General features: G+C 45.9%; 1 protein-coding gene across 3 annotated transcripts in view; it reads right to left on the reverse strand.

Moving 5' to 3' along the window:
* Positions 1-24520, reverse strand: part of NCK1 (NCK adaptor protein 1) — a 167096-nt gene that overhangs the window by 10902 nt on the left and 131674 nt on the right. For all 3 annotated transcript variants that reach the window (XM_069727948.1, XM_069727949.1, XM_069727950.1), the window contains one exon: positions 3511-4220. In XM_069727948.1, coding sequence (XP_069584049.1) covers positions 3511-4220 — 710 coding nt within the window. The remainder of the gene's footprint in view (positions 1-3510; positions 4221-24520) is intronic.

Genomic DNA, 24520 nt, shown 5'->3' on the forward strand with positions numbered 1-24520 from the left:
CACGTAGATCACTTACCAGTGTACGTCAAAGAGAAAGGTACCGGAACACGAGGGGGCTCCTTGCCAGTCGAAGCTCTAGATCCTTGCCTGGACGAGCTTTTACGGCTGGACTGGTCACTTCTGATATGCTCCTTTCCCACGGCTTCCTGCCGTACTTTATCCAGAAGTTGAGGCTGCTGCTCACCATCATCTGCCATGATGAAGCTGTGGCCAAAAGCAGGGTTCTATCGCCAACACCTGCTTATATCCCCCTGTATTCCGGTCAGCAGGCCATCTGGCGTGTCCCCATTGGTTCCTGATGATCAGGCTGCAGCTGGGAGGTTAGCGGTGGTAGTACAGAAGAACCGGCGACCGGACCATGGGCGCCGCCATTTTGGAAAGACCGCGCATGCGCAGTCAACCCGCAAACCGGAAGCGCCTGCCGGCTCCACCCCCGGCGCCCCAGCGTTCCGGAAACGCTCAGTGAGCGATGCAGGACGCCGGGAATGCCCAGCAGTGCTCCGGACGGCGCTCCACTTCCGACGCCGCAACCACACCACCGCACCTCACTGCCGCCGTCTGCTCAGGGGGGGGAAATGAAACTTACCAACGCCGGCTTCCGGAGACAAGGAATCCTCCGGACCCTGCTCCCTGCTGCCAACGCCACTGACGTGCAGTCCAGCCTGGACCACCGTGGCGTCTCCAGGACTTTCCGCACCGGTCGAGGTAGGAGACCCCCCCGCTACCAGATTCGACCGGCCGGCCTGGGCTCCTTACGAGATGAAATCTGTAGGATCCTGTCCCTCCAGGAACAGGAAACCAACTGATGCATGGGGAGAGGTGCCGCCCTTTTGTATCTGTAGGTTTCCTGTTCCTGAAGGGCGGATCCCCTCTCTCGTAGTGCTGTCATGGGAGTCCGAATAAATGTACCTGCGGATTTGTCGTGTTATTTGTGCGGTTCCGCAGCGCTTTTTGTGCGTTTTTTCTGCTGATTTGCTGCGTTTTTTACCCCTGTGGTTTTCTATAATGGAATGGGTACAAAAACGCTGCAGATTCGCAAAAAAGAAGTGACATGCTACTTCTTTTAAACCGTAGCGGATTTTCCGCAAAGTGTGCACAGCAATTTTTTTCTCATTGATTTACATTGCACTGTAAATCAATTGTGGATCTGCAGCGTTTATGCACTGCAAAAAACGCTGCGGATCCGCAGAGAATCCGCAACGTGTGCACATACCCTAAACCCAGAATGAGCAGGGATTTGAATGAGAAAATACAAGTTATACTAAACCTTTCCCCAAATAAATATACATCAATCTGTTCCTCTTGCTCTATACAGCGCTCCCTGAGAAGCCAGGCCACACGCTCCCCGAGGCCAGACTACGCGCTTCCCAAGAGACCAGACCCCACGGTCCCCGAGAGGCCAGACCCCGCGCTCCCCGAGAGACCAGACCACGCGCTCCCCGAGAGGCCAGACCCCGCGCTCCCCGAGAGGCCAGACCCCGCGCTCCCCGAGAGGCCACACCTCGCGCTCTCCGAGACCAGGCCACGCGCTCCCCGAGAGGCCAGGCTACGCGCTCCCCGAGAGGCCAGACCCCGCGGTCCCCGAGAGGCCAGACCTTGCGCTCCCCTAGAGGCCAGGCCACGCGCTCCCCGAGAGGCCAGGCCACGCGCTCCCCGAGAGGCCAGACCACGTGCTCCCCGAGAGGCCAGACCACGCGCTCCCCGAGAGGCCAGACCACGCGCTCCCCGAGAGGCCAGACCACGCGCTCCCCGAGAGGCCAGACCACGCGCTCCCCGAGAGGCCAGACCACGCGCTCCCCGAGAGGCCAGACCACGCGCTCCCCGAGAGGCCAGAACACGCGCTCCCCGAGAGGCCAGTGCTCCAACAGCAGTGGAAAGATTTAAAATGGTTGCCCACCTTTTGAGACATTTTGCTTTTTTTCTTCCTTAAAATACCTGTATGTAAGACTCATTTTTGTAATTGGGCTTCATTAACATTTGTGCACCGTTTGACTTATATAGTCTCAGTGTTAAACAGTTTACTTCCAGCTGCAGAATGGTTAAACTGAGGATCCATGAGTGAGCCTGTTCTAAAGCTCCAAAGGGAGAGGGCTGAACTCTCATTTGTCCTTTTCAGAGCTACTCTCTGCTAATATATGACCACAGCAAAGTTAAATGTGCAGGGAGATAAAGAGCCTATAAGAACAATGCAAAATGCTTAATGAAACCAAACAGCAGAAATGACATAGCACCAAATACATGCATTTAGGAAAGAAAAAATTGTCCACGGAGGTGGATCTGAATACAAGACTTTCTTTGGCTTTCACGGTGTGGTATTTTTGATTCTCTGACTGATGAAATTAAAGTGTGATCAGACCCATAGTCCTATAAATACAGCTGACAGGTCCAGCGAGTGCAGAGGATGGCCGTACACTTAGGGATATGGTCAGCTGGAGAGTGGCTGATAAATCGTCCATCACTATGAATGATCTGACCATTTCATGCTGGACTGCACTTGCTGGTTGGGGGTCAGGTAAAGGGGTCTCTGTCAGCACAGAATGACTGTTCAAACACAGTGCAGGCTCTCGGGGCATCCTTGGCGTGGCCAAACATTTAAAGGGGTTGTCTACTACTCTGAACAAAACCCTTCTCAGTCAGTAAGTTTTACCCAAGTAAACTAACGGCTATACTCGCCTCCGATACCGGTGGCGTTGGCATGGACTCTCCCGGGGCTGGCAACATAATCCTCTCCATTGGACGTAACAGACATCTTGGTGAAATTATAACTGCGGCTGCTCTCTCACCTCCTGCAGATTTCCAATTTGTCAGAAGAAGGGGACAGTGAAGCAGCCGCTGATTGACCCCAGGATTGCATGACACTGTTACGCCGGGAGTGTTGACACCTTTAGACAGTGTCGGCACCGGAGACTAGTATAGGTGTTCTAATTTTACTTAGGGGAACCAGTGATAGAGAAGGGGTTGTTCAAGTAGTGGAAAACCGCCCCTAAGTGCACCTTCCCGTCTATCGCCGTCCATCTCTGGCTCTATAAAGTCAGGAAATACAGGTGGGGGGTGGAGGGAAAACAAGCAGGTGGGAAAGGTGCAATACAATGTTTGGCCCCGCCAAGTGTGCGCCGAGCATCTGTACTTGGTTTGAGCAGTTGTTTCGTGCTGACATAGTCCCTTTAGACCACAAGAATAGCATCCTGGGCTTGTTAAAATTGACACATTACTAAGTAGTGAAAAAATAATAATCTTTAGCAGACAATATTTTGATGTTCAATTTGTAACATTTCATGTAGCAATCAATTGCAAAATATACAATATTGATAGCGAAGGATCGTTAGTGAATATTTTGCAACCGGTCGTTAGCTGAAATTTTGCAAATTGAACATTTTGGCATACTTTACCTGTCAATGTCTACGATCCCAGAGCAGACACCACTAAAGCCTATGTACATGACCGTCCTCCCACCCGAGCGCTGAGCTCACCTACATCTGCTACGCTCCTGTACAGAGTCCACTCACTTACCGAAGACTCGCTGTCTCTAATTAGGAAGTCTCCCTCGTTGCCTCTCTCGTTGAGCGCCATTTCCGCTTGGTGTCGTGTTACTTTTCCATAATACCACTGGTTGCCCGCAAAACGTCCAGTCACAGAGGGTCCAATGTAATCACATCGTGGTGGTAAAGGCTCATAACCTGAACTGGTCTCAAAGACCGGCATAACAGTAACGTAGTTCTTTGGCACCAGCCCTACAAGACCGTTGTTCTTCCGGCATTTCCACCACTCCGGGTCATTTTCTGGCTTCTCAATAACATCCATCATTTCACCCTTCTCAAAATTGAGCTCTTCCTCATTTGACGAGCTGAATGGATACAGAGCCTGGACGACATGTAATGAGCGGCCATTGTTGAGGTTGTTGACAACTGCTGCTAGCTTTTCAGACAACGTGCCCACTTGGTCTCCAGAAGGACTGTCACCCTCTTCAGTTACGTAGTTTGATGGAAACCACCCTACCCGTCCATTGTAACTTCCGCGCCACCATCCGTCACTGCACTTCTCCATCACAATCACCTTAGTGCCTTTCACCAAAGACAATTCGTCATCCCTCTCGGCTGCGTATGTGAACTTCACATAAGCCGGCATGTTGAGATCATACAAGCGCTCCGTGTCCGATAAGCTTTCATCTGCGGTAGAAGACGAATCTGGCACGTTGGTTTTTCGCCTTACTTTTCCAATACCTATAAATAAAAGCAGAGAGTCAGAATATTTTCACTTCCCAATTCAGCCCCAATCACATTTCTACATACAGGTCTGTGCATCTCCAGACGATTTCAGAAATGCGTGATGCAAGAATGTTTAAGAGGAACTTGCTACAATGAACAAGCAGTCAACATGCTGCACACAGTTATGAGGAAGGAGAAGAGGAATAAATAAATGTACTGATCAGTCGAAAACATTCGGTATAACTTCTTTTTTTAATCCTTGTTCATTTGGGCTTGGGAGTCCAGTAGGCGGTCCTACTCTCTGATGGACAGCTAACTCTGAATGAATTACAAACTATACTATATATTCTAAACTCTTCCTGCCGATCAGAATAATGTTCAATGTGTTATGTTATTCATTTATAAGTAAAAATGTTTCTGCTACTGTGAAGAACCCAAAATATCCTTGAGTACCAAATTAACATAACATACCAAAAATACTGATAGCAAGAACAGATAAACAGACGAAAACACAGGATCCAATCCCAAAGTGGTTCTCATCATAAACAGGCTTATCAAAGGCTTCAATAGAGTCTGTTCATTATAGCTATGTACACGTGTTGTCTCCTGAAAAATCAGAAAGTTAGGCTACGTTTACACATTGTGTTTTTGCTACGTTTTTTTTCCGCATGCAAAACCTGCTCTCTTGGCAGTAAACCAGCTGCTTACAAAAGCAAGTTTTGCTTAGTTTTTATTGCTGTGTTTTTGTTGTCTCTTGTGCATATTGATAAACTTTAGTGATTTTTAGGATTTAACTTACCGTACTTATTTTGCACCGAAAACGGATACCTGCTTTTTTTACTGCATTTTTGCACTTACCCATTGTTTTCTATGGGTGAAAAAAACGCTGCAAATAAGCAGATAAAATGCTGAAAGAAGAAGTGACATGCTGCAGTTTTCCAAAAACAGGCAGGAAAATAAAACAAATCTGATCTGTGTTTGCATAAAATCACACACAAATCTGATCTGTGTTTGCCTTAGTGCAATATTATATATTTATATATTTATATATATATATATATATATATATATATATATATATATATATATATATATATATATATATACACACATATACACACATATATATATATACACACATATATATATATATACACACATATATATATATATACACACATATATGCACACATATATATATATATGCACACATATATATTATATATATATATATATATATATATATATATATATATATATATATATATATATATATATATATATATATATATATATATATATATATATATATATATATATATATACATACATATACTAGATGTTGGCCCGATTCAAACGCATCGGGTATTCTAGAATATGTATGTATGTTGTGCTGTCAGTGGTGTTTAAATCCCGCACTAATATCGCTGATTGGCTGATATCCGAGTCAAACAGACAATTAGACCCTTAGACCAGAGGTCCCCAACTCCAGTCCTCAAGGCCCACCAACAGGTCATGTTTTCAGGATTTCCTTTGCATTGCACAGGTGATGCAATTATTACCTGGGCAAGACTAAGGAAATCCTGAAAACATGACATGTTGGTGGGCCTTGAGGACTGGAGTTGGGGACCCCTGCCTTAGACAACACAATGGTGGCACTTGACAGCAGTGGAGGACAATGATGATTCCAGAATTTGCGGCAGACTGTGCCCGTCGCTGATTGGTCGAGGCCGGCTGGCGGCCTCGACCAATCAGCGACGGGCACAGGCCAGCGAACTCGGCTTCAGGAAAATGGCCGCCGCAATCTCCATCAGCGCACGTGCGGCATCCCACTGCCATTTTCCTGAAGCCCCGGGAAGCAGGACACTCCATCTGCGCACGCGCGGCCTCAGGAAGATGGCCGCGCCCACCAATAAACCGCTGAATAGCGCAGGTCGCGCTCTTTTTCTACAACTGCGCAGTGCATTCGGCACTTGTGCATGCGAGAAGCACTACGCCACCAACGGGAAGATAAGCAAGATGTGGGAGAGAAACAGCGCTGTGACCACGCCCTTTTGACCAGACCAGCCTGATTGACAGGCGAAAACGGCGACTTTTGTAAGGTATTTCGGCAGCATAGGTGGGGAATCAGGGGACAAAAAATACCCTGTTGTAAAGCACAGCTCAGGCCCTATTTCACGGTATTTTTATCTCATACTGAAAAAACGGGGTGACAGGTTCCCTTTAAGGAACCCTGCTATTAAGGGAAAGGGCAACTTGTCTTAGACAGACTGCTCTAGTGGCTATACATTCAGTCTGAAAAATGTATTTCCCGGATGTATATTACATTGCCAGAAGATGTTATAAGACTTTGTAGATCAAATGCCTACAAGAGTCACGCTGTGGTTCTTCACACCTAAGGGTGTGCCATATAGATGATCTACAGGTCCTACTGTATCAAAAAGCGAGACCATCACATTGTACACTGCCTAAACAAAACCAAAGTATTTCAATAAGTAAAGCTACAGTGGTTTGCAAAAGTATTCAACCCCTTGGCATTTTTCATGTTTTGCTATCTCAACCTGGAATTTCATGCTTTTATCTTTGAGGGTTTACATCGGTTCATGTAAGAAAGATGCCTACAACTGTGAACATTTATCGCAAAGTAAACAACAAATAGGACAATAACTGAAAACTTTAGTGTGCATAACTATTCACCCCCTAAAGTCAGTACTTTCTAGAGCCTCATTTTGCAAAAATTACAGCTGCAAGTCGATTTTGATACGTCTATTTGAGCTTTCCACATCTTGCCAGTGGGATGTTTGCCCATTCCTCAAGGCAAAACTGCTCCAGCTCCTTCAAGTGAGATGGTTTCCTCTGGTGAACAGAAATCTTCAAATCTGACCACAGATTCTCAATTGGATTAAGGTCTGTGGTTGACTAGGCAACTCCAAAACATTTACATGTTTCCCCTTAAACCACTCGAGTGTTGCTTTAGCAGTATGCTTTGAGTCATTCTCTTGTTGGAAGGTGAACGTCCGTCCCAGTCTCAAATCACTGACAGACTGAAACAGGTTTAGCTCAAGACTATCCCAGTGTTTCACACCATCCATCTTCCCACCGACTGGAACCATTTTCCATGTCCGTTCTCCCGAAAAACATCCCCATAGCATGATGATGCCACCACCATGTTTTATTGTGAAGATGGTGTTCTTTGGGTGATGAGCTGTGTTGGTTTAGCAGTAGACATAATGATTACCTTGGTGGCCAAAAACGTCAATTTTGGTCTCACCTGACCACAGCACCTTCCTCCATACATTTGGGGAGTCTCCCACATGTCTTTTGGCAAACTCACAATGAGCCATACAATTATTGTATGCAAGCAAAGGATTGTTCTGCCCACTGTTCCATAAAGGCCACCTCTATGGAGTGTACGCTTATTGTGGCTTATTGTGGTTGTATAGACAGATACTCCAGTCTGGGAACTCTGCAGCTACCTCAGGGTTACCTTTGGTCTCTGTGCTGCCTTTCTGACTAATGTCCTCCTTGCCTGGGCTGAGAGTTTTGGTAGGTGGCATTCTCTTGGCAGGTTTGTTGTGGTACCATGTTCTTTCCATTTGATGATAATGGATTTGATGGTGCTCCGGGGGATCATCAGAGATTGGGATATGTTTTTATAACCCTGACTTGTACTTCTCAACAACTTTGTCCCTGACTTGTTTGGAGATCTACTTGGTCTTCATGGTGGCGTTTAGTTACTGGTGCCTCTTACTAATGGTGTTGCAACCTCTGTGGCCTTTCAGAACAGGTAAAGTGTATATACTGGCAGACCATGTGACACTTAGATTACACACAGGTGAACTTCTTTTCACCAAGTATGTGACTTATGTAGGTAACTGCTTGCACCAGAAATTTTTAGAGACTTTAAATCGCAAGAGGGGTGAATACATAGATTTACCGTACATGCCAATTTTTAGTTAGTGGACACCATAAATTATGCCTATACTTTCCTCACTCCTCTAACTTAGACTAATTAGTGCTGATGCATCACACACAAATCGGATCACAAAAGTATTTTAACACCGGTTGTCATGTAACAAAATCAGTAAAAAGCCAAGGGAGGTGAATGCTTTCGCAAGCTACTGTATGTTTCATAATATGCATGATTACTAATTATCAAACTCTCCTAACAAGAAAAGACAAAAACGTATTAATGTTCTAATTTCCGTGTATAAATTCCAAAGTAATAACCCCGCTGTTTAGCATGAATATGTAAAACAATTGCAATACATAAAAGGCATATGAATAATAAAGTGAGGCTTTCAGCATAAAGTGACTGTTCAAACAAAGCACCATTGTTGTGGCTGAGCAGTTCAGTGCTCTTTCCCACCTACATGCTTTCCATCCATCTTTTGTAAAGCCAAAGCTGTCAATCATGGAAGAGTAGGGCAAGAGAAGGAAACAAGAAGTTGGGAAGGTGCACTGAGCAGTATTGGCCATGACAGGGCTCTTGTGCTTGGTCTGAATAGTCATTTTCTGCTGACAGATGGTGGACAAACCAAACACTCATTCACCAAAATATGAATTGTTACGAAATTGCTGCAAATCCCAAACCTTGCAAAAGGACCCCACATCACTACTATAGAGGCTTGTTCCTACTTGGAAATGAACTATGATAAAAAGATATTTCCTTGGAGGCATTTACTGTGCCCCGTCTTCATCCACCTAACTTCTGAGATTAGAAAACAGGAACAATAGGTTTAGGAAAAGGTGTGGGGCTTGGACAGCTTTAACTCTGGCTGGCAGCCAGGTTTCTTGTACTAATGACCAGGCAAAGCTAAAGCATTTCCCCTTTTAGCTAAATACAAACTCGTTTTGCACAAGAAGAGAACAAAACGTTGCCAGCCAAACCCTCAGAAAACCACTTTTCACTGAATCCGACTAGCTGATCCGAGAAAGAGGGGGAGAGAGAGAAAGACCCCGGAATGGAAAACGCATGTTCAGTTTAAAAAAAATGGAATTAGTCGCCGGATTCCATCATTTGACGGATCCGGCGCCATAGGGTTCCATTATAGCAAACGACGGACGGTGACGGATCCGTCACTGTCCCTTTTTTCAACGGACACAAAAAAAGTTACCATGTCAGTTTTCTCCGGCCACGGGAAAAACAATTTTCGACGGATCCGGCGAAAAACGGATGAAACGCGAGGCCGTCGCTAATACAAGTCTATGAGAAAAAAACGGATGCGGCAGAAACTTTTGCCGGATCCGTTTTTTTTCCCAAGATACGCCGGATTGTGCCTGACGGCAAAAAACTGATGTGTGAAAGTAGCCTAAGGGTCCGTTCAATAGACCGGCCGGCATCACGCCACGACCACATATCTGTAAACCTTTACCGATCAGTGGTCGTTTACACGTGCAGACCAAGCAAATGATGAGCAGTGAGCTTTGCATACTAACCTGCCCAGTGCGCCTAGGCTGCCATAGTCCTCGACAGCACGAGTCCTGTCCAGGACGAAGCACTGCAGAGAACAATGCTCCTTTTTTTTGCACTGCGAAGTGTTTTGCTTGTTCTTCTAGTGATCGGCAGCCTGTTTACGCAAGATATTCAGGAAACGAGTGTCTTTAATAACGTTTGTTTGTGATTATCGTGCAGTGTAAAGGACTCTTTACCGCGGCGCACTACGTGGCACTGCGGTGCCCAATTTGGAAACATAAGAATCAGGGCCGAAGAAGCGAGCAGAGGGCACCAGGTAGTGTGCATTACAAATCTATAGTCACTTTTCAATGCCAGGTACAGGTTTTCTTTGCGCAAGACTTGCTGCATCTTCCCCAACGTTTTACAGGAATGGTCACAAGTGTCAAGCTCACATAACCGGTAATATTTTAATACGTAAACACCTAAGCCTAAGATTACTAATAAAAGATTACGGGGGAAGGTGTGACCCATCCATAAGGTAACACCAGACACTTCAGTCAGCATGTTGGGAGACATAGTCCACCACTACAGGACTAGAAGCGATCCTGGCTAATGCCCATCAGACGGTATGGCTCCCTGGCGTGTGCTCTTAATGTTGGTAGTCACACACTAAAGATCCTGCCTTGGTGTTTTGGAAGCCGGATGCTTCTCAGCTGTTTAACATTTGGCTGCTGGAATCGTTTCCAACATTCCATCCTGAGACTTTAATGTCTTCTTCCTGTTGTGCACAGTGGCATCCTGCTCAAATCCTCTATAAAAAAAAAATTGCTCTCTAAATCAGGATTTACAATGGAGTGGATATGCAGGTACAGCTGGGACTATTATCCAGGTTCATTACAATCTTAACCATGTCTTCCTCAGAGATTCTGAGAAATACAAATGACTTTTACTGCAATTACTGCATCTGCTCACAAATGGACCGAGGTTCCAAAATCACTGCAGCAGGATAGAAGGAAAATCCATTAAAGGGAACCTGTCACCCCGAAAATCGCGGGTGAGGTAATCCCACCGGCATCAGGGGCTTATCTACAGCATTCTGTAATGCTGTAGATAAGCCCCCGATGTTACCTGAAAAAGGAGAAAAAGACGTTAGATTATACTCACCCAGGGGCGGTCCCGCTGCTGGTCAGGTCGGATGGGCGTCTCCGGTCCGCTCCGGCGCCTCCTATCTTCTTTCCATGACGTCCTCTTCTGATCTTCAGCCACGGCTCCGGCGCAGGCGTACTTTGCTCTGCCCTCTTGAGGGCAGAGGATAGTACTGCAGTGCGCAGGAAAGGTCAGAGGCCCGGCGCCTGCGCACTGCAGTACTATCCTCTGCCCTCAACAGGGCAGAGCAAAGTACGCCTGCGCCGGAGCCGTGGCTGAAGATCAGAAGAGGACTTCATGTAATGAAGATAGGAGGCGCCGGAGCGGACCGGAGACGCCCATCCAACCTGACCAGCAGCAGGACCGCCCCTGGGTGAGTATAATCTAACGTCTTTTTCAGGTAACATTGGGGGCTTATCTACAGCATTACAGAATGCTGCAGATAAGCCCCTGATGCCGGTGGGCTTACCTCACCCGCGATTTTCGGGGTGACAGGTTCCCTTTAACATGTTTTGCATGGCTGTGTATTTCTGGCTAAAACCCTTAAAAGGGGCTTTCCAGGTTTGTCATGTAGAGTGACTGCAGACTTGTGAATCTTCGCAGCGCACATACTGTGCGTTGTCAGGATTCTCCAATGTCAGGAGCGGGTAGTCATGTTATCGCAAACCTGCAACTTGCTCACTTCTGGCCACATTCCGACTAGACGTGCCCTACCTTACTCAATTCACTTGTATTGAGTGAGGCGGCGCAAATCTAGTTGGAAAGTGACTGGGAGTATGCATATTGAATATTGGAGGTCACATGACTTCAAAATATCCCGATGCCGGCACCAGAGAATCTCTCTAAAAATCTGAAATCTTGCAATTCTCACACTGGCTACTGGACTTACTATTAGGCTGTGTGCACGATGCAGATTTGGTGCAGAAAAATCTGCTGCAGTTCTGCACTAAATCTGCATCGTGTGCACATACCCTTAGGATACGTGTCCACCTTCAGGATGGCCGGCGGTTTGGTCGGAGTGGCAAACCCGCTCCGCGCTAAGCTCCGCCCCCTTCTGTGACGCGATGATGCCGGATGTGTTCATAGCACACATCCGGGATCATCGCACCCCACACATAGGGCCCTGTGTTATACCTTGCGGCAGCGCAGCGTCGCCGCAAGGTACACAGACATGATGCGATCTTAAAAGACGTGCCACATGTCCGGAGTTGCAGGGCCGCCGCGTGCGTGTTACCATGCATAGTGGAGACGGGATTTCATTAAATCCCCTCCACTATGCTGTAACATCTGGACGCTGCGTGTTTGACGCTGCGGCCCCACGCAGCGTTTCCTGAACGTGGAAACATACCCTTAGATCCATACTTCCTGCTCTGCACAGATGACTTTTCAGCAGTCTCGTTATCACAATGTGAAGCTAAAATTGGAGTTCTCCTGGCGCAGTCTATTGTATAAAAGTTTTTACTAGTGATGAGCGAATATACTCGTTACTCGAGATTTCCTGAGCACGCTCGGGGGTCCTCCGAGTATTTTTAGTGCTCGGAGATTTAGTTTTCCTCACCTCAGCTGAATGATTTACATCTGATAGCCAGCTTGATAACATGTGGGGATTCCCTAGCAACCCCCACATTTATGTGGCTAACAGATGTCAATCATTCAGCTGCGGCGATGAAAACAATCTCCGCGCACTAAAAATACTCGGAGGGCCCCGAGCGTGCTCGAGAAATCTCGAGTATATTCGCTCATCACTACTTTTTACCAATTACAAAATGTATTGGAATAAAATTGATTTTTAAATTAAAAATAGCTAAAAATGTTAAAGTATGTCCACAGCATTGTTTGACCCTAGGCTGAGATTTTCATCAGGTTTGAGACACAAGATTAGGAAGATTCCAGTTCAGGATGGACATTGACACATTAGGAGTCAGTAACCATTTTTAGCTTTCTTTGTAAGACCGTATAGCTTTCATTTTGATACATTTTGGAATTGGAAGAAGCTTTTACACAAGAACTGGACCAAGAGAGCACCAGTGTTACCTGCACACTGGGCTACCTAAGGTGGTCCGGACAGGACTCCGCTGCAGTCTGTATATTATATGCGGCGTATAATCTTTTATAGGCCACGTACACAAGTTCAGTAATTGCGAGTTATTTGTTTGTTTTTAACACAGGCAGGATTATAGCGAAAGTAGAAAACACGAGACCACCGATAGAGGTGGATAAAGGATGACACCGCTTTCCTCCCCCCATCAATCACATTTGCCCTGGTCAGAAAGTGGCCATTAAATATTCAGTAAGCTCCAGATCAGTCTATTGTTGCTTAAAAAGGACCTTTCATTGGAATGTTTTATTTAAACTGAGTACCTCCTCCAATTTCTGCTGTTTCTCCAATTCTGGAGCAGATTATTATTTTTTTTCGCCCCTCCAATTCTGAAAGTTATGTCCCTCCAGAAACACATTTGCTAATTTTTGCTGCAACCAACTACTGTGTGTTTATAACAGAACTCGTGTCATAAAAAAAGAAAAAAAAAAGCAAACGCCCACTGAGAAATTCTGCGATACACGCCCAGTTGGCTGAAGGGGAAACTTGCCTCATTATTACCAGGAGGCATAGCTTTAGAACACAGGGGCACGAAAGACGAGGAGAAACGGTTCCAGAAGCAGCAGCATTTGGAGGAGGTGCTCAGTTACTGTTTAAAGTAAAATATCCAGAGAGAGGTCGGTTTTAAGTCCATGAAAAAAGTAGATGTCCAAAAATTATACCTAGTGGACAGCATGAAAATTGCAACAATATAATGGTACTAGATGGTGGCCCGATTCTAACGCATCAGGTATTCTAGCGTATGTATGTATGTATGTATGTATGAGCCACATAGTATATAGCACAGGCCACGTTGTATATAGGAGCCATGTAGCATATAGCAGACACGCAGTATATAACACAGCCCACGCTGTATATAACACAGCCCACGCTGTATATAACACAGCCCACGCTGTATAGAACAGCCCACGCTGTATAGAACAGCCCACGCTGTATAGAACAGCCCACGCTGTATAGAACAGCCCACGCTGTATAGAACACAACCCACGCTGTATAGAACACAGCCCACGCTGTATATAACACAGGCCACGCAGTATATAACAAAGCCCATGCAGTATATAACAGTGGCCACGCAGTATATAGCACAGCCCACGCAGTATATAACAGTCCACGCTGTATATAACATAGGCCACGCAGTATATAACAAAGCCCACGCAGTATATAACACTGGCCACGTAGTATATAACACAGGCCATGCAGTATACAACACAGCCCACGTAGTATACAGCAGTGTGGGCACCAAATCCCTGTTAAAAAAAAAAATAATTAAAATAAAAAATAGTTATATACTCACCCGCCGGCGTCCAGCAACGCTGTCCCGATGCGCGCGTTGCTGCCGCCAACTTCCGTTCCCAGCGATGCATTGCGAAATTACCCAGATGACTTAGCGGTCACGCAAGTACCCTTTAACTGCCGTCATTAAAAGGCGTATCGGTGGTCGTTAAGCGGCTAAGACGTGTGCCACACATGACCTTGTCATAACCAATACACTGTTCCGTCTACCTACTCGCGGGAAGACATCATGCATGCACCCATGCCTGAGGCACTGGCATCTCACCAACAATGTCATTGCCAGGAACAGAGATAGGATGGGTTTTAGAGTAATGAGAGCCATGTGTGGTGCCAACTGCTGGACTGACCGTCGCCTCATTGTGTCCAAGTGCATGCTTCCCATTCTGTCATCGAGAAGACCCCAAAGGCCGAAGACTACAGACAGACTGAATGTCTCCAAGCTGCAAAGCAGAAACGTTGCAGGGGAATTTGCCAATCACCTTGATGGTAGACTGTCAGACACACTGCAGGCAAACAAGACCGGTGTTGAAGAACAGAGGACGATTTTTAAAGATGCTACAAGTATTTTCAACATTGCACTCGAGCATATTGGACCAGCAACCTGAAGTAACCAAGATTGGTTCGATGAAAACGACGAAAAAATAAAAGGTACTTCTAGAAGAGAAACATCAGCAGTACAAAGGGCATCAAAGTGACCCCATGTCGCTAGTCAAGAAGGATGAATTAATCGGCACAAAAAGGTACAGATATAGCTATGTGAGATACAGGGCAGCAGGTTTATCAAGAAAGCGGACAAAATCCAGGGCTATGAAGACAGCCATGATCTCAAACGCTTCTATGTTGCGCTAAAGGCTGTACCATTGACTCAAATTATTTAACTCCCCGTCTCTAAATTCTGACAGAAAAAAAACAGATTTTGGAACAGTGCCCTTAATCACTCTGCCATTATCAACGACGAGGCTCACCTGCCCCAGGTAGAAATCAACAAGGACCTCGATGTTCTTCCTAGTGAAGATGAAGTCTTTCCTGTGGCAAAGAACCAGAAAATGATGCTGTAGCTGCCAAGGTATACAAAGATGATACAAATGATGACTAAACTATTCGAATCCATGTGAAAAAAAGAACAGGTTCCGCAACAGCTGAAAGATGCCAGCATAACCCACATCTACAATAAAAAAAAATAAAATTAAAAAAGAACTGCCAATCTTGCGATTACCATTACATAACTACACTGCTGGGAAGATTCTAGCTAGCATCTTGCTCAACCGCCTCCTCCACCACAGTGAGCAAGGTCTTCTACCCCAAAGCCAGTGAGGCTTCCATGCTGAACGAAAGATGGCAGATATGGACTTTGTGGACGTCAACTCGAGGAAAAGTGCCATGAGTAATGTCGTGACGTTTTCGTGACATTTGCCAACTTCATCAAGGCTTTTGACACAATTAGCAGAGACGGCCTGTGGAAAATCATGACAAAGTTTAGCTGTCCAATGAAGTTCACAATCGTCCGGCAGCTCCATGATGGTATGATGCTGAAGGTCCTGCATGATAGAGACGAATAGGAGGCCTTCCCAAATTACAAATGATTAAAACAAGGTCATGTACTTGCCCCATCTCTGTTCAGCATGCTATTTTCTGCCACGTTGAGGGATGTCTTTAGCAACTGCAAAGGCAGAATCCATGTCAGGTACAGGACCAACTGCAAGCTGTTCAACCCAAGATGCCTGAAGGTTCTTACAAAGGTGCATTAGACTGTTATCCGTGACTTCTTGTTTGCAGATGACTGCGCACTCAACGCCAGCACAGAGCACAAAATGGACTACTTTTCAAAAGATTGTAACAACTTTGGTCTTGCTATCAATACTAGAAAGACCAAAGTTATGTACCAACCTGCTCCAGGAAAAGCATACCAGCAGCCACACGTATTAAGTGGAAGGAGCACAACCTCAAAGTAGTTGACAACTTCACCTACCTGGGAAGCACATTCTCCCACATAGTAACCATAGATGCTGAGGTCATCAACAGAATTGCCAAAGCCAGCACAGCCTTTGAGATACTGCGCAAAAACGTTTGCGAATGAATGGAACTCAGCCTTATCACCATGCCGAAGGTCTACTGCTCGGTGGTATTTACCACACTTCTCTATGCCAGTGACACATGAACGGTCTACAGCCGGCATGACAAAAAGCTTGATCACTTTCATCTGAGCTGTCTCCGCAGACTTCTCCACATCAGGTGGCAAGGCAATGTCCCCAACATGGCAATCCTTGAACAATCTGGGCTCTGCAGCATTTACACTCTTCTGCTGAAAGCCCAAGCCAGGTGGGCTGGACCTGTGTTCAGGTTGCCAGACAGCAGATTGCCTAAATAACTGTTGTACGGAGAACGGTCTCAGGGAAAGCGAGCAGTCAGGTGGCAGAAAAAAACATTACAAAGACTGCCTTAAAGTGTCTCTCAAAAAACCTGGGTGTTGACATCAATGATTGGGAGAAGCTTGCCCTGGACCGTCCAGCTTGACAAGGCAGGATGAGCTCATGAGCATATGTACCTGAAGATGGGAGAATCTTTGAGGCAAAAAGACAGCGAGCTGTGCACAAGTAGTACCACATCTACTTATGTCACAAATGAAGGCGAGACTTTAGTGCCAGGAATGACCTCAGTGATCTCTAAACCCACAGCCACTGATCCTCCTCTAAACCCTGAAGACATGGTCATCTTTGACTGCAAAGGACGAACCGCAGCATTTTAGTGTTTTATAGAGGATTTTGATCTAATGCCCTTCAATTTTCTGTAAGGGTACCGTCACACTATAACATTTTGATCGCTACGACGGTACGATTCGTGACGTTCCAGCGATATCGTTACGATATCGCTGTGTCTGACACGCAGCAGCGATCAGGGATCCTGCTGAGAATCGTACGTCGTAGCAGATCGTATGGAACTTTCTTTCATCGCTGGATCTCCCGCTGTCATCGCTAGATCGGTGTGTGTGACACCGATCTAGCGATCTAGCGATGCGATCCAGCGATGCGTTCGCTTGTAACCAGGGTAAACATCGGGTAACTAAGCGCAGGACCGCGCTTAGTTACCCGATGTTTACCCTGGTTACAAGCGTTAAACTAAAAAAAAAACAAACAGCACATACTTACATTCTGGTGTCCGTCAGGTCCCTTGCAGTCTCTGCTTCCCGCACTGTGACTGCCGGCCGTAAAGTGAAAGTGAAAGCACAGCAGCTGTGCTTTCACTTTCACTTTACGGCCGGCAGTCACTGAGTGCGGGAAGCAGACTGCAAGGGACCTGACGGACACCAGATGTAAGTATGTGCTGTTTTTTTTTTTTTAGTTTAACGCATGTAACCAGGGTAAACATTGGGTAACTAAGCGCGGTCCTGCGCTTAGTTACCCGATGTTTACCCTGGTTACCCAGGGACCTCGGCATAGTTGGTCGCTGGAGAGCTGTCTGTGTGACAGCTCCCCAGCGACCACACTACGATTTACCTACGATCACGGCCAGGTCATATCGCTGGTCGTGATCGTAGGTAAATCGTATAGTGTGACGGTACCCTAAGGGTCTAATTAAGAGAAGGCAGAACTGGGGGGACATAGTCACAGCCCCAGATGCCATTGTAACCCATCATCACCCAGCAATTGTGTTGTGAGGTCACGGAAGAGTCAAGAGAAAGAGTCCCCTCCATCTGTCTAAATACTTAGTCGCCACTGTCAATAATAAGGAGCTTAACAGCTGGGATTAGAGATAAAAGGTTTGTACCAAGTTTACAAACTATCCCACATCCATAGAATAAAGGAAAACTGTCTGATCACTGGGGCTCTGATTGGTTATCAACTATTAATAAATGTAAAAATTGTATAACTTATAATATTTATTACAATGGCAGCAAACTACTAGGCGGACAGCTGTAAGGAAGACATCGCATTTAGAAAGCCCGTAACGTTCCCCAGAAGACATTACTATGCTGTCTCTACATCTGAATTTGACATTAGGAGGTTTTCCCAAATCAAGATTTGATTATGGGAATCTTCAATGTTCCACTTGAGCTGTAGGCTGAGAAGACGTGAACTCCTGCACCCAGCCTTGGGGATTAAAAGGACAGAAGTTTCTCATGTCCTTCTGACATTGTGTTGACACTGGGGTGAACAGACTCTAGCAAGCCAAAGGAACAATTTGGTGGAGGGCTCATGATTTTCAAGTATGTAAGAATCTGGATATCTGGAAAATACAACGATAGATAGATAGATGGATAGATAGATAGATAGAGACAGACAGACAGACAGACAGGAGTAGGCTGATGCAGGAGATACATGAGAGACATGGTAGATGTAGATAGATATACAGTACAGACCAAAAGTTTGGACACACCTTCTCATTTAAAGATTTTTCTGTATTTTCATGACTATGAAAATTGTACATTCACACTGAAGGCATCAAAACTATGAATTAACACATGTGGAATTATATACTTAACAAAAAAGTGTAAAACAACTGAAAACATATCTTATATTCTAGGTTCTTCAAAGTAGCCACCTTTTGCTTTGATGACTGCTTTGCACACTCTTGGTGTTCTCTGGATGAGCTTCAAGAGGTAGTCACCGGGAATGGTTTTCACTTCACAGGTGTGCCCTGTCAGGTTTAATAAGTGGGATTTCTTACCTTATAAATGGGGTTAGGACCATCAGTTGTGTTGTGCAGAAGTCTGGTGGATACACAGCTGATAGTCCTACTGAATAGACTGTTAGAATTTTTATTATGGCAAGAAAAAAATCATCAAGCGCTAAAAAGAAACTGGCTCACACGAGAACCATACCAGGAAAGGAAGACCAAGAGTCACCTCTGCTTCTGAGGATAAGTATATCCGATTCACTAGCCACAGAAATCGCAGGTTAACAGCAGCTCAGATTAGAGACCAGGTCAATGCCACACAGAGTTCTAGCAGCAGACACATCTCTACAACAACTGTTAAGAGGAGAGTTTGTGCAGCAGGTCTTCATGGTAAAATAGCTGCTAGGAAACCACTGCTAAGGACAGGCAACAAGCAGAAGAGACTTGTTTGGGCTAAAGAACACAAGGAATGGACATTAGACCAGTGGAAATCTGTGCTTTGATCTGATGAGTCCAAATTTGAGATCTCTGGTTCCATCCACCGTGTCTTTGTGCGATGCAGAATGGTGAACAGATGGACTCTACATGCCTGGTTCCCACCGTGAAGCATGGAGGAGGAGGAGGTGTGATGGTGTGGGGGTGCTTTGCTGGTGACACTGTTGGGGATTTATTCAAAATTGAAGGCATACTGAACCAGCATGGCTACCACAGCATCTTGCAGCAGCATGCTATTCCATCCGGTTTGCATTTTGTTGGACCATCATTTATTTTTCAACATCAGATAGACAGTAGAGATATCTAGATAGATGAGAGTAAATTGAAAGCTATAGATTCAGTAGATGGATCAGACAGATGATAGTTAAGTAGATAGATCAAATAGATGATAAAGTAGATAGATCAGATAGATGACAGATAAGCAGACAGATACGATAGATACTGTAGATAGACCAATAGTTCATCGTAGAGCCTTTGGCTGTGATCACATTTAAAGGGTTAATTTAGGGTTGAATGAAAGCAATTAATCAAAATTAGAAAAATATCGAGATTTATGGGGGTTCTGATAATATAATTCATTTTTCAAGTGAATGGAACAAAAGCAAAATGCTGGCTGTGGGTGATTTTCATTCTCCCTGCTCCTGGTGCAGCCCCTGCAGAACTCACCAGAATCAGCTTTTCACAAACCCGTGCAATCAGCAGTTTCTGCGTCAGTCCGATGAACGCTGGGGGCCGGCAGCTAGTGAGCTCCTCAGTGACCAATCAGCCCTTTCCTTCCCTGCAGAGGAGAGCGCTCATTGGTTACTACAGGCTCCTACCAATTGCTATATTTCCCACAGTAAAATAAAAACAGCCTGTAGTCACCTCCAGTCCCAGGGCCATTCCAGCAATGTCAGCGCTGGGACTCCCATGATGTTACGCCATGTGATCCCTGCAGCCAATCAGCGTCCACTTCAGTGTTACCTCCTTAGGATGAAACTGACACCCAGGAGAAGTGAGAGCTGCGCTGACTTCCTCCGAGCGCCAGTTACATCCAAGAAAGTGAGAGTGTTAGCGGCAGGGCTCACATGGCATAACTAGCGCAGACAGTGCGTGGAATACTGTTGTGCATGTCTCTGATATGTGAGCAATATGTGTGAGCGCTGCATGTGTCAGATATGTGAGCGGTGTAAGAGTGCTGCATGAATGATGTGTGTGTGATAGGTGTATGTGCTGTTCCATGTGCCTGATATGTGAGCAGTGTATGTGTGCTGTTCCATGTGCCTGATATGTGAGTAGTGTCGGTGTGCTGCATGTGCCCGATATGAGAGCAGTGTCGGTGTGCTGCATGTGCCCGATATGAGAGCAGTGTCGGTGTGCTGCATGTGCCCGATATGAGAGCAGTGTCGGTGTGCTGCATGTGCCCGATATGCGAGCAGTGTCGGTGTGCTGCATGTGCCCGATATGCGAGCAGTGTCGGTGTGCTGCATGTGCCCGATATGCGAGCAGTGTCGGTGTGCTGCATGTGCCCGATATGAGAGCAGTGTCGGTGTGCTGCATGTGCCCGATATGCGAGCAGTGTCGGTGTGCTGCATGTGCCCGATATGCGAGCAGTGTCGGTGTGCTGCATGTGCCCGATATGAGAGCAGTGTCGTGTGCTGCATGTGCCCGATATGTGAACAGTGTGTGCTGCATGTGTCTGATATGTGAACAGTGTCTGTGTGCTGTTCCATGTGCCTGATATGTGAGTAGTGTCGGTGTGCTGCATGTGCCCGATATGCGAGCAGTGTCGGTGTGCTGCATGTGCCCGATATGAGAGCAGTGTCGGTGTGCTGCATGTGCCCGATATGCGAGCAGTGTCGGTGTGCTGCATGTGCCCGATATGAGAGCAGTGTCGTGTGCTGCATGTGCCCGATATGTGAGCAGTGTGTGCTGCATGTGTCTGATATGTGAGCAGTGTGTGCTGCATGTGTCTGATATGTGAGCAGTGTATTTGTGCTGCATGTGCCTGATATGTGAGCAGTGTATGTGTGCTGCATGTGCCTGATATGCGAGCAGTGTCGGTGTGCTGCATGTGCCCGATATGAGAGCAGTGTCGTGTGCTGCATGTGCCCGATATGTGAACAGTGTGTGCTGCATGTGTCTGATATGTGAACAGTGTCTGTGTGCTGTTCCATGTGCCTGATATGTGAGTAGTGTCGGTGTGCTGCATGTGCCCGATATGAGAGCAGTGTCGGTGTGCTGCATGTGCCCGATATGCGAGCAGTGTCGGTGTGCTGCATGTGCCCGATATGAGAGCAGTGTCGTGTGCTGCATGTGCCCGATATGAGAGCAGTGTCGTGTGCTGCATGTGCCCGATATGTGAGCAGTGTGTGCTGCATGTGTCTGATATGTGAGCAGTGTATTTGTGCTGCATGTGCCTGATATGTGAGCAGTGTATGTGTGCTGCATGTGCCTGATATGTGAGCAGTGTATGTGTGCTGCATGTGTCTGATATGTGAGCAGTGTGTGCTGCATGTGTCTGATATGTGAGCAGTGTATGTGTGCTGCATGTGTCTGATATGTGAGCAGTGTATGTGTGCTGCATGTGCCTGATATGTGAGCAGTGTATGTGTGCTGCATGTGCCCGATATGTGAGCAGTGTGTGCTGCATGTGTCTGATATGTGAGCAGTGTATGTGTGCTGCATGTGCCTGATATGTGAGCAGTGTATGTGTGCTGCATGTGTCTGATATGTGAGCAGTGTATGTGTGCTGCATGTGTCTGATATGTGAGCAGTGTATGTGTGCTGCATGTGTGATATGTGAGTAGTCAAACCTGCAGCATTTACGGACCGTGGAAACATACCCTAATAGGACCTGAACAGCAGTAGCTGCGGAATAATGACCAATTCTAGACGTGATTATATATAACAAATTAATTAAATAGCCACCTCTTGAGCACCAGTGGCATATTAGTACGACAAAGCAGTTTAAGTTTGTGACCCCCTAAAGTAGAAAGAGAGGACAATGTAGGCCTCAGGCTAAATAACCTTGGGCACATCTGCTTTAACCCCTTACTGACATATGACATACTGATGTGTCATATGCCAGCTAACGGACCATGATGCAGACTCGAATGACGAACCCGCATCTTTTCCAGCAGATGATGGCAGATTTAATCAGCCATCATGTGCCTTTCACAGCTGCATCTATCCAGTGGTCAATGCTTGCCCCGGCAATACGCCCATGATGTGCGCTGCTGTGATGACCCCTGTGCCTGTCATTACGATACTAGTGTGAAAGCCATTGTTTATCTGGCATTCATAGGAGAACGCAATTTTCATTATACAAAGCAGGGCTGATGCACCGATATGTATAGCACAAGCGATCGGAGCTAAACCCAGCTGTAGATGCATCAATATAAATGTGTGAAACGCTCCTCCATCTCATCCTCGATAATTACCTAATATTTCAGGCATTGAGACAAATCGCCCTGTGCCATTTTAGAACTGTAAACCTGTCCGACCAATTCTTATCTATAAGAGTTTAAACTGCATTAGTTAGAAAAGTCAGGTTTAAGTTTTACTTGGCCAAAAACAACAACTTGACCTGCTGAGGTACCAGATTGCAGATCTTGAGGTCGGTCGTGCCACTGGTTTCGTTTGTCCATCTTCCTGTGATCAGCCATATCAGCTCTGCTGTGACTTCGGCTTGGTCAGTGCACAGGACATCACAAGACGAGTCAGGTGCAATGTAAGAGTGTGCATGATCCATTTCTCACTGAGCAGAAAATGAGGCGAAACGGATCAGGTAGTCCCAAGGATGGAGCCTGGCCAGGCCTACAAGCCAATGCTATGCATCCTATTGACACTTCCCTTGCAGCTATGTCCACCACAAAAGTCGAGGGTCTACAAGACACTCACCTCACCTGGGCTCAGGTGTACATTGTTAATTTAGTTTAATTTTTTAGCAAAAAGCAGTGAGCATGAGTGCTCCAAGGGTAAATGAAGATTTGGAAACGAAGGATCAAAAGTAAGTGAATCCACCAGGGTCTTTGTTTTGTTTGCAAATGCAAAACTCCCATTTCGTTTTGCATGACAAATGTATTCTAATGATTGAAGAGTGGTGGGGACAGTACATTGCGCAGTAGATAATTTTGGGGGAGTCCAGAGGAAAAGCTAAGAGGATTTGTATGATTTACGTGTAATAGATCCCTGCACTATGAGACATGCAAAACACACACACTGTCAGGATTCGGCCTCTCCTGCCATTTTCTAAAATATATTGTCACTCTACAAGCTTCCATTGAAATCATCTAATATTGGGAGGGTCAAGCTAACCATTAGGGCAAAAGTGACATGTGCAGTTCACCCAAAGAAAGATTACCAATTTGGAGCTTATATTTATGTTTATGGAGACAAAGTCGCGTGCAACTTGAGGCCAAAAATCAAACAAGATAGGATATTTTTTGAGTCACATTGTGACTAGTGATGAGCGAACGTGCTCGGATAAGGTGTTATCTGAGCATGCTTGGGTGCTAACCAAGTGTCTTCGGCGTGCACAAATAATATGTTTGAGTCCCTGCGGCTGAATACATGCAGGGATTGCCCGTATGTTAACCGTGAGACATGCAGCCGCGGGGACGCAAACATATTTTTCGATCTTCTTGTCGCACTGCAGCCCTAGCCTTAGGCCAAGATGTGCCACGTCGGGCAGGAGCGGCTTTCTCCATGCTGAGGATTGCAGTAGCTGCAGTAAGAGTGAGCTGGTTTTTAGCCCTGCCCTTAGATTATGTTCACACAAATGCATTAGTAATGCATCATTTTAATGAGATTTTCCTAAACCGCAGTAACAGCCATGTTTTTGCTTTTTTTTTTTTTTTTAAATAGCGGAAAAAGTGGAAAAAAAACACAACAAAGTCTCAAAGCAGTTCATGAAAATATTACGGTACTTTAACTTATCGAGAGACATAAGATTCACTTGTAAAGTTTTTTGGTTCCATTTTTCTACAGAAAAAGGGGCAGAATGCCACCTAATTTGCTTAAAGGGGTTGTCTCATGTTTGCTCTTTAGGAGCCCACCACTTCTCTGCTTCCAGGTTCCTGATAGGTCGTGCGCTCCTGAAGATTGACCGTTCGGGCCGGTGCCATGGCTGAGTCACTAGCCTTAAATGTCCGCTCTCCAATATTGCTAGCAGAAGAAGCTTTGCACAATCCAGCTTCAGAGCAGCGCCTGCAAGATGGTTACCTAACAGCTTGTAAGCTTCAGCTCTTTGCCCAGGACAGCGGCCACTGCACAGGTAGCAGGTAACAC

Source organism: Ranitomeya imitator, chromosome 5 (assembly GCF_032444005.1).
Source record: "Ranitomeya imitator isolate aRanImi1 chromosome 5, aRanImi1.pri, whole genome shotgun sequence".
Lineage (NCBI taxonomy): Eukaryota > Metazoa > Chordata > Amphibia > Anura > Dendrobatidae > Ranitomeya > Ranitomeya imitator.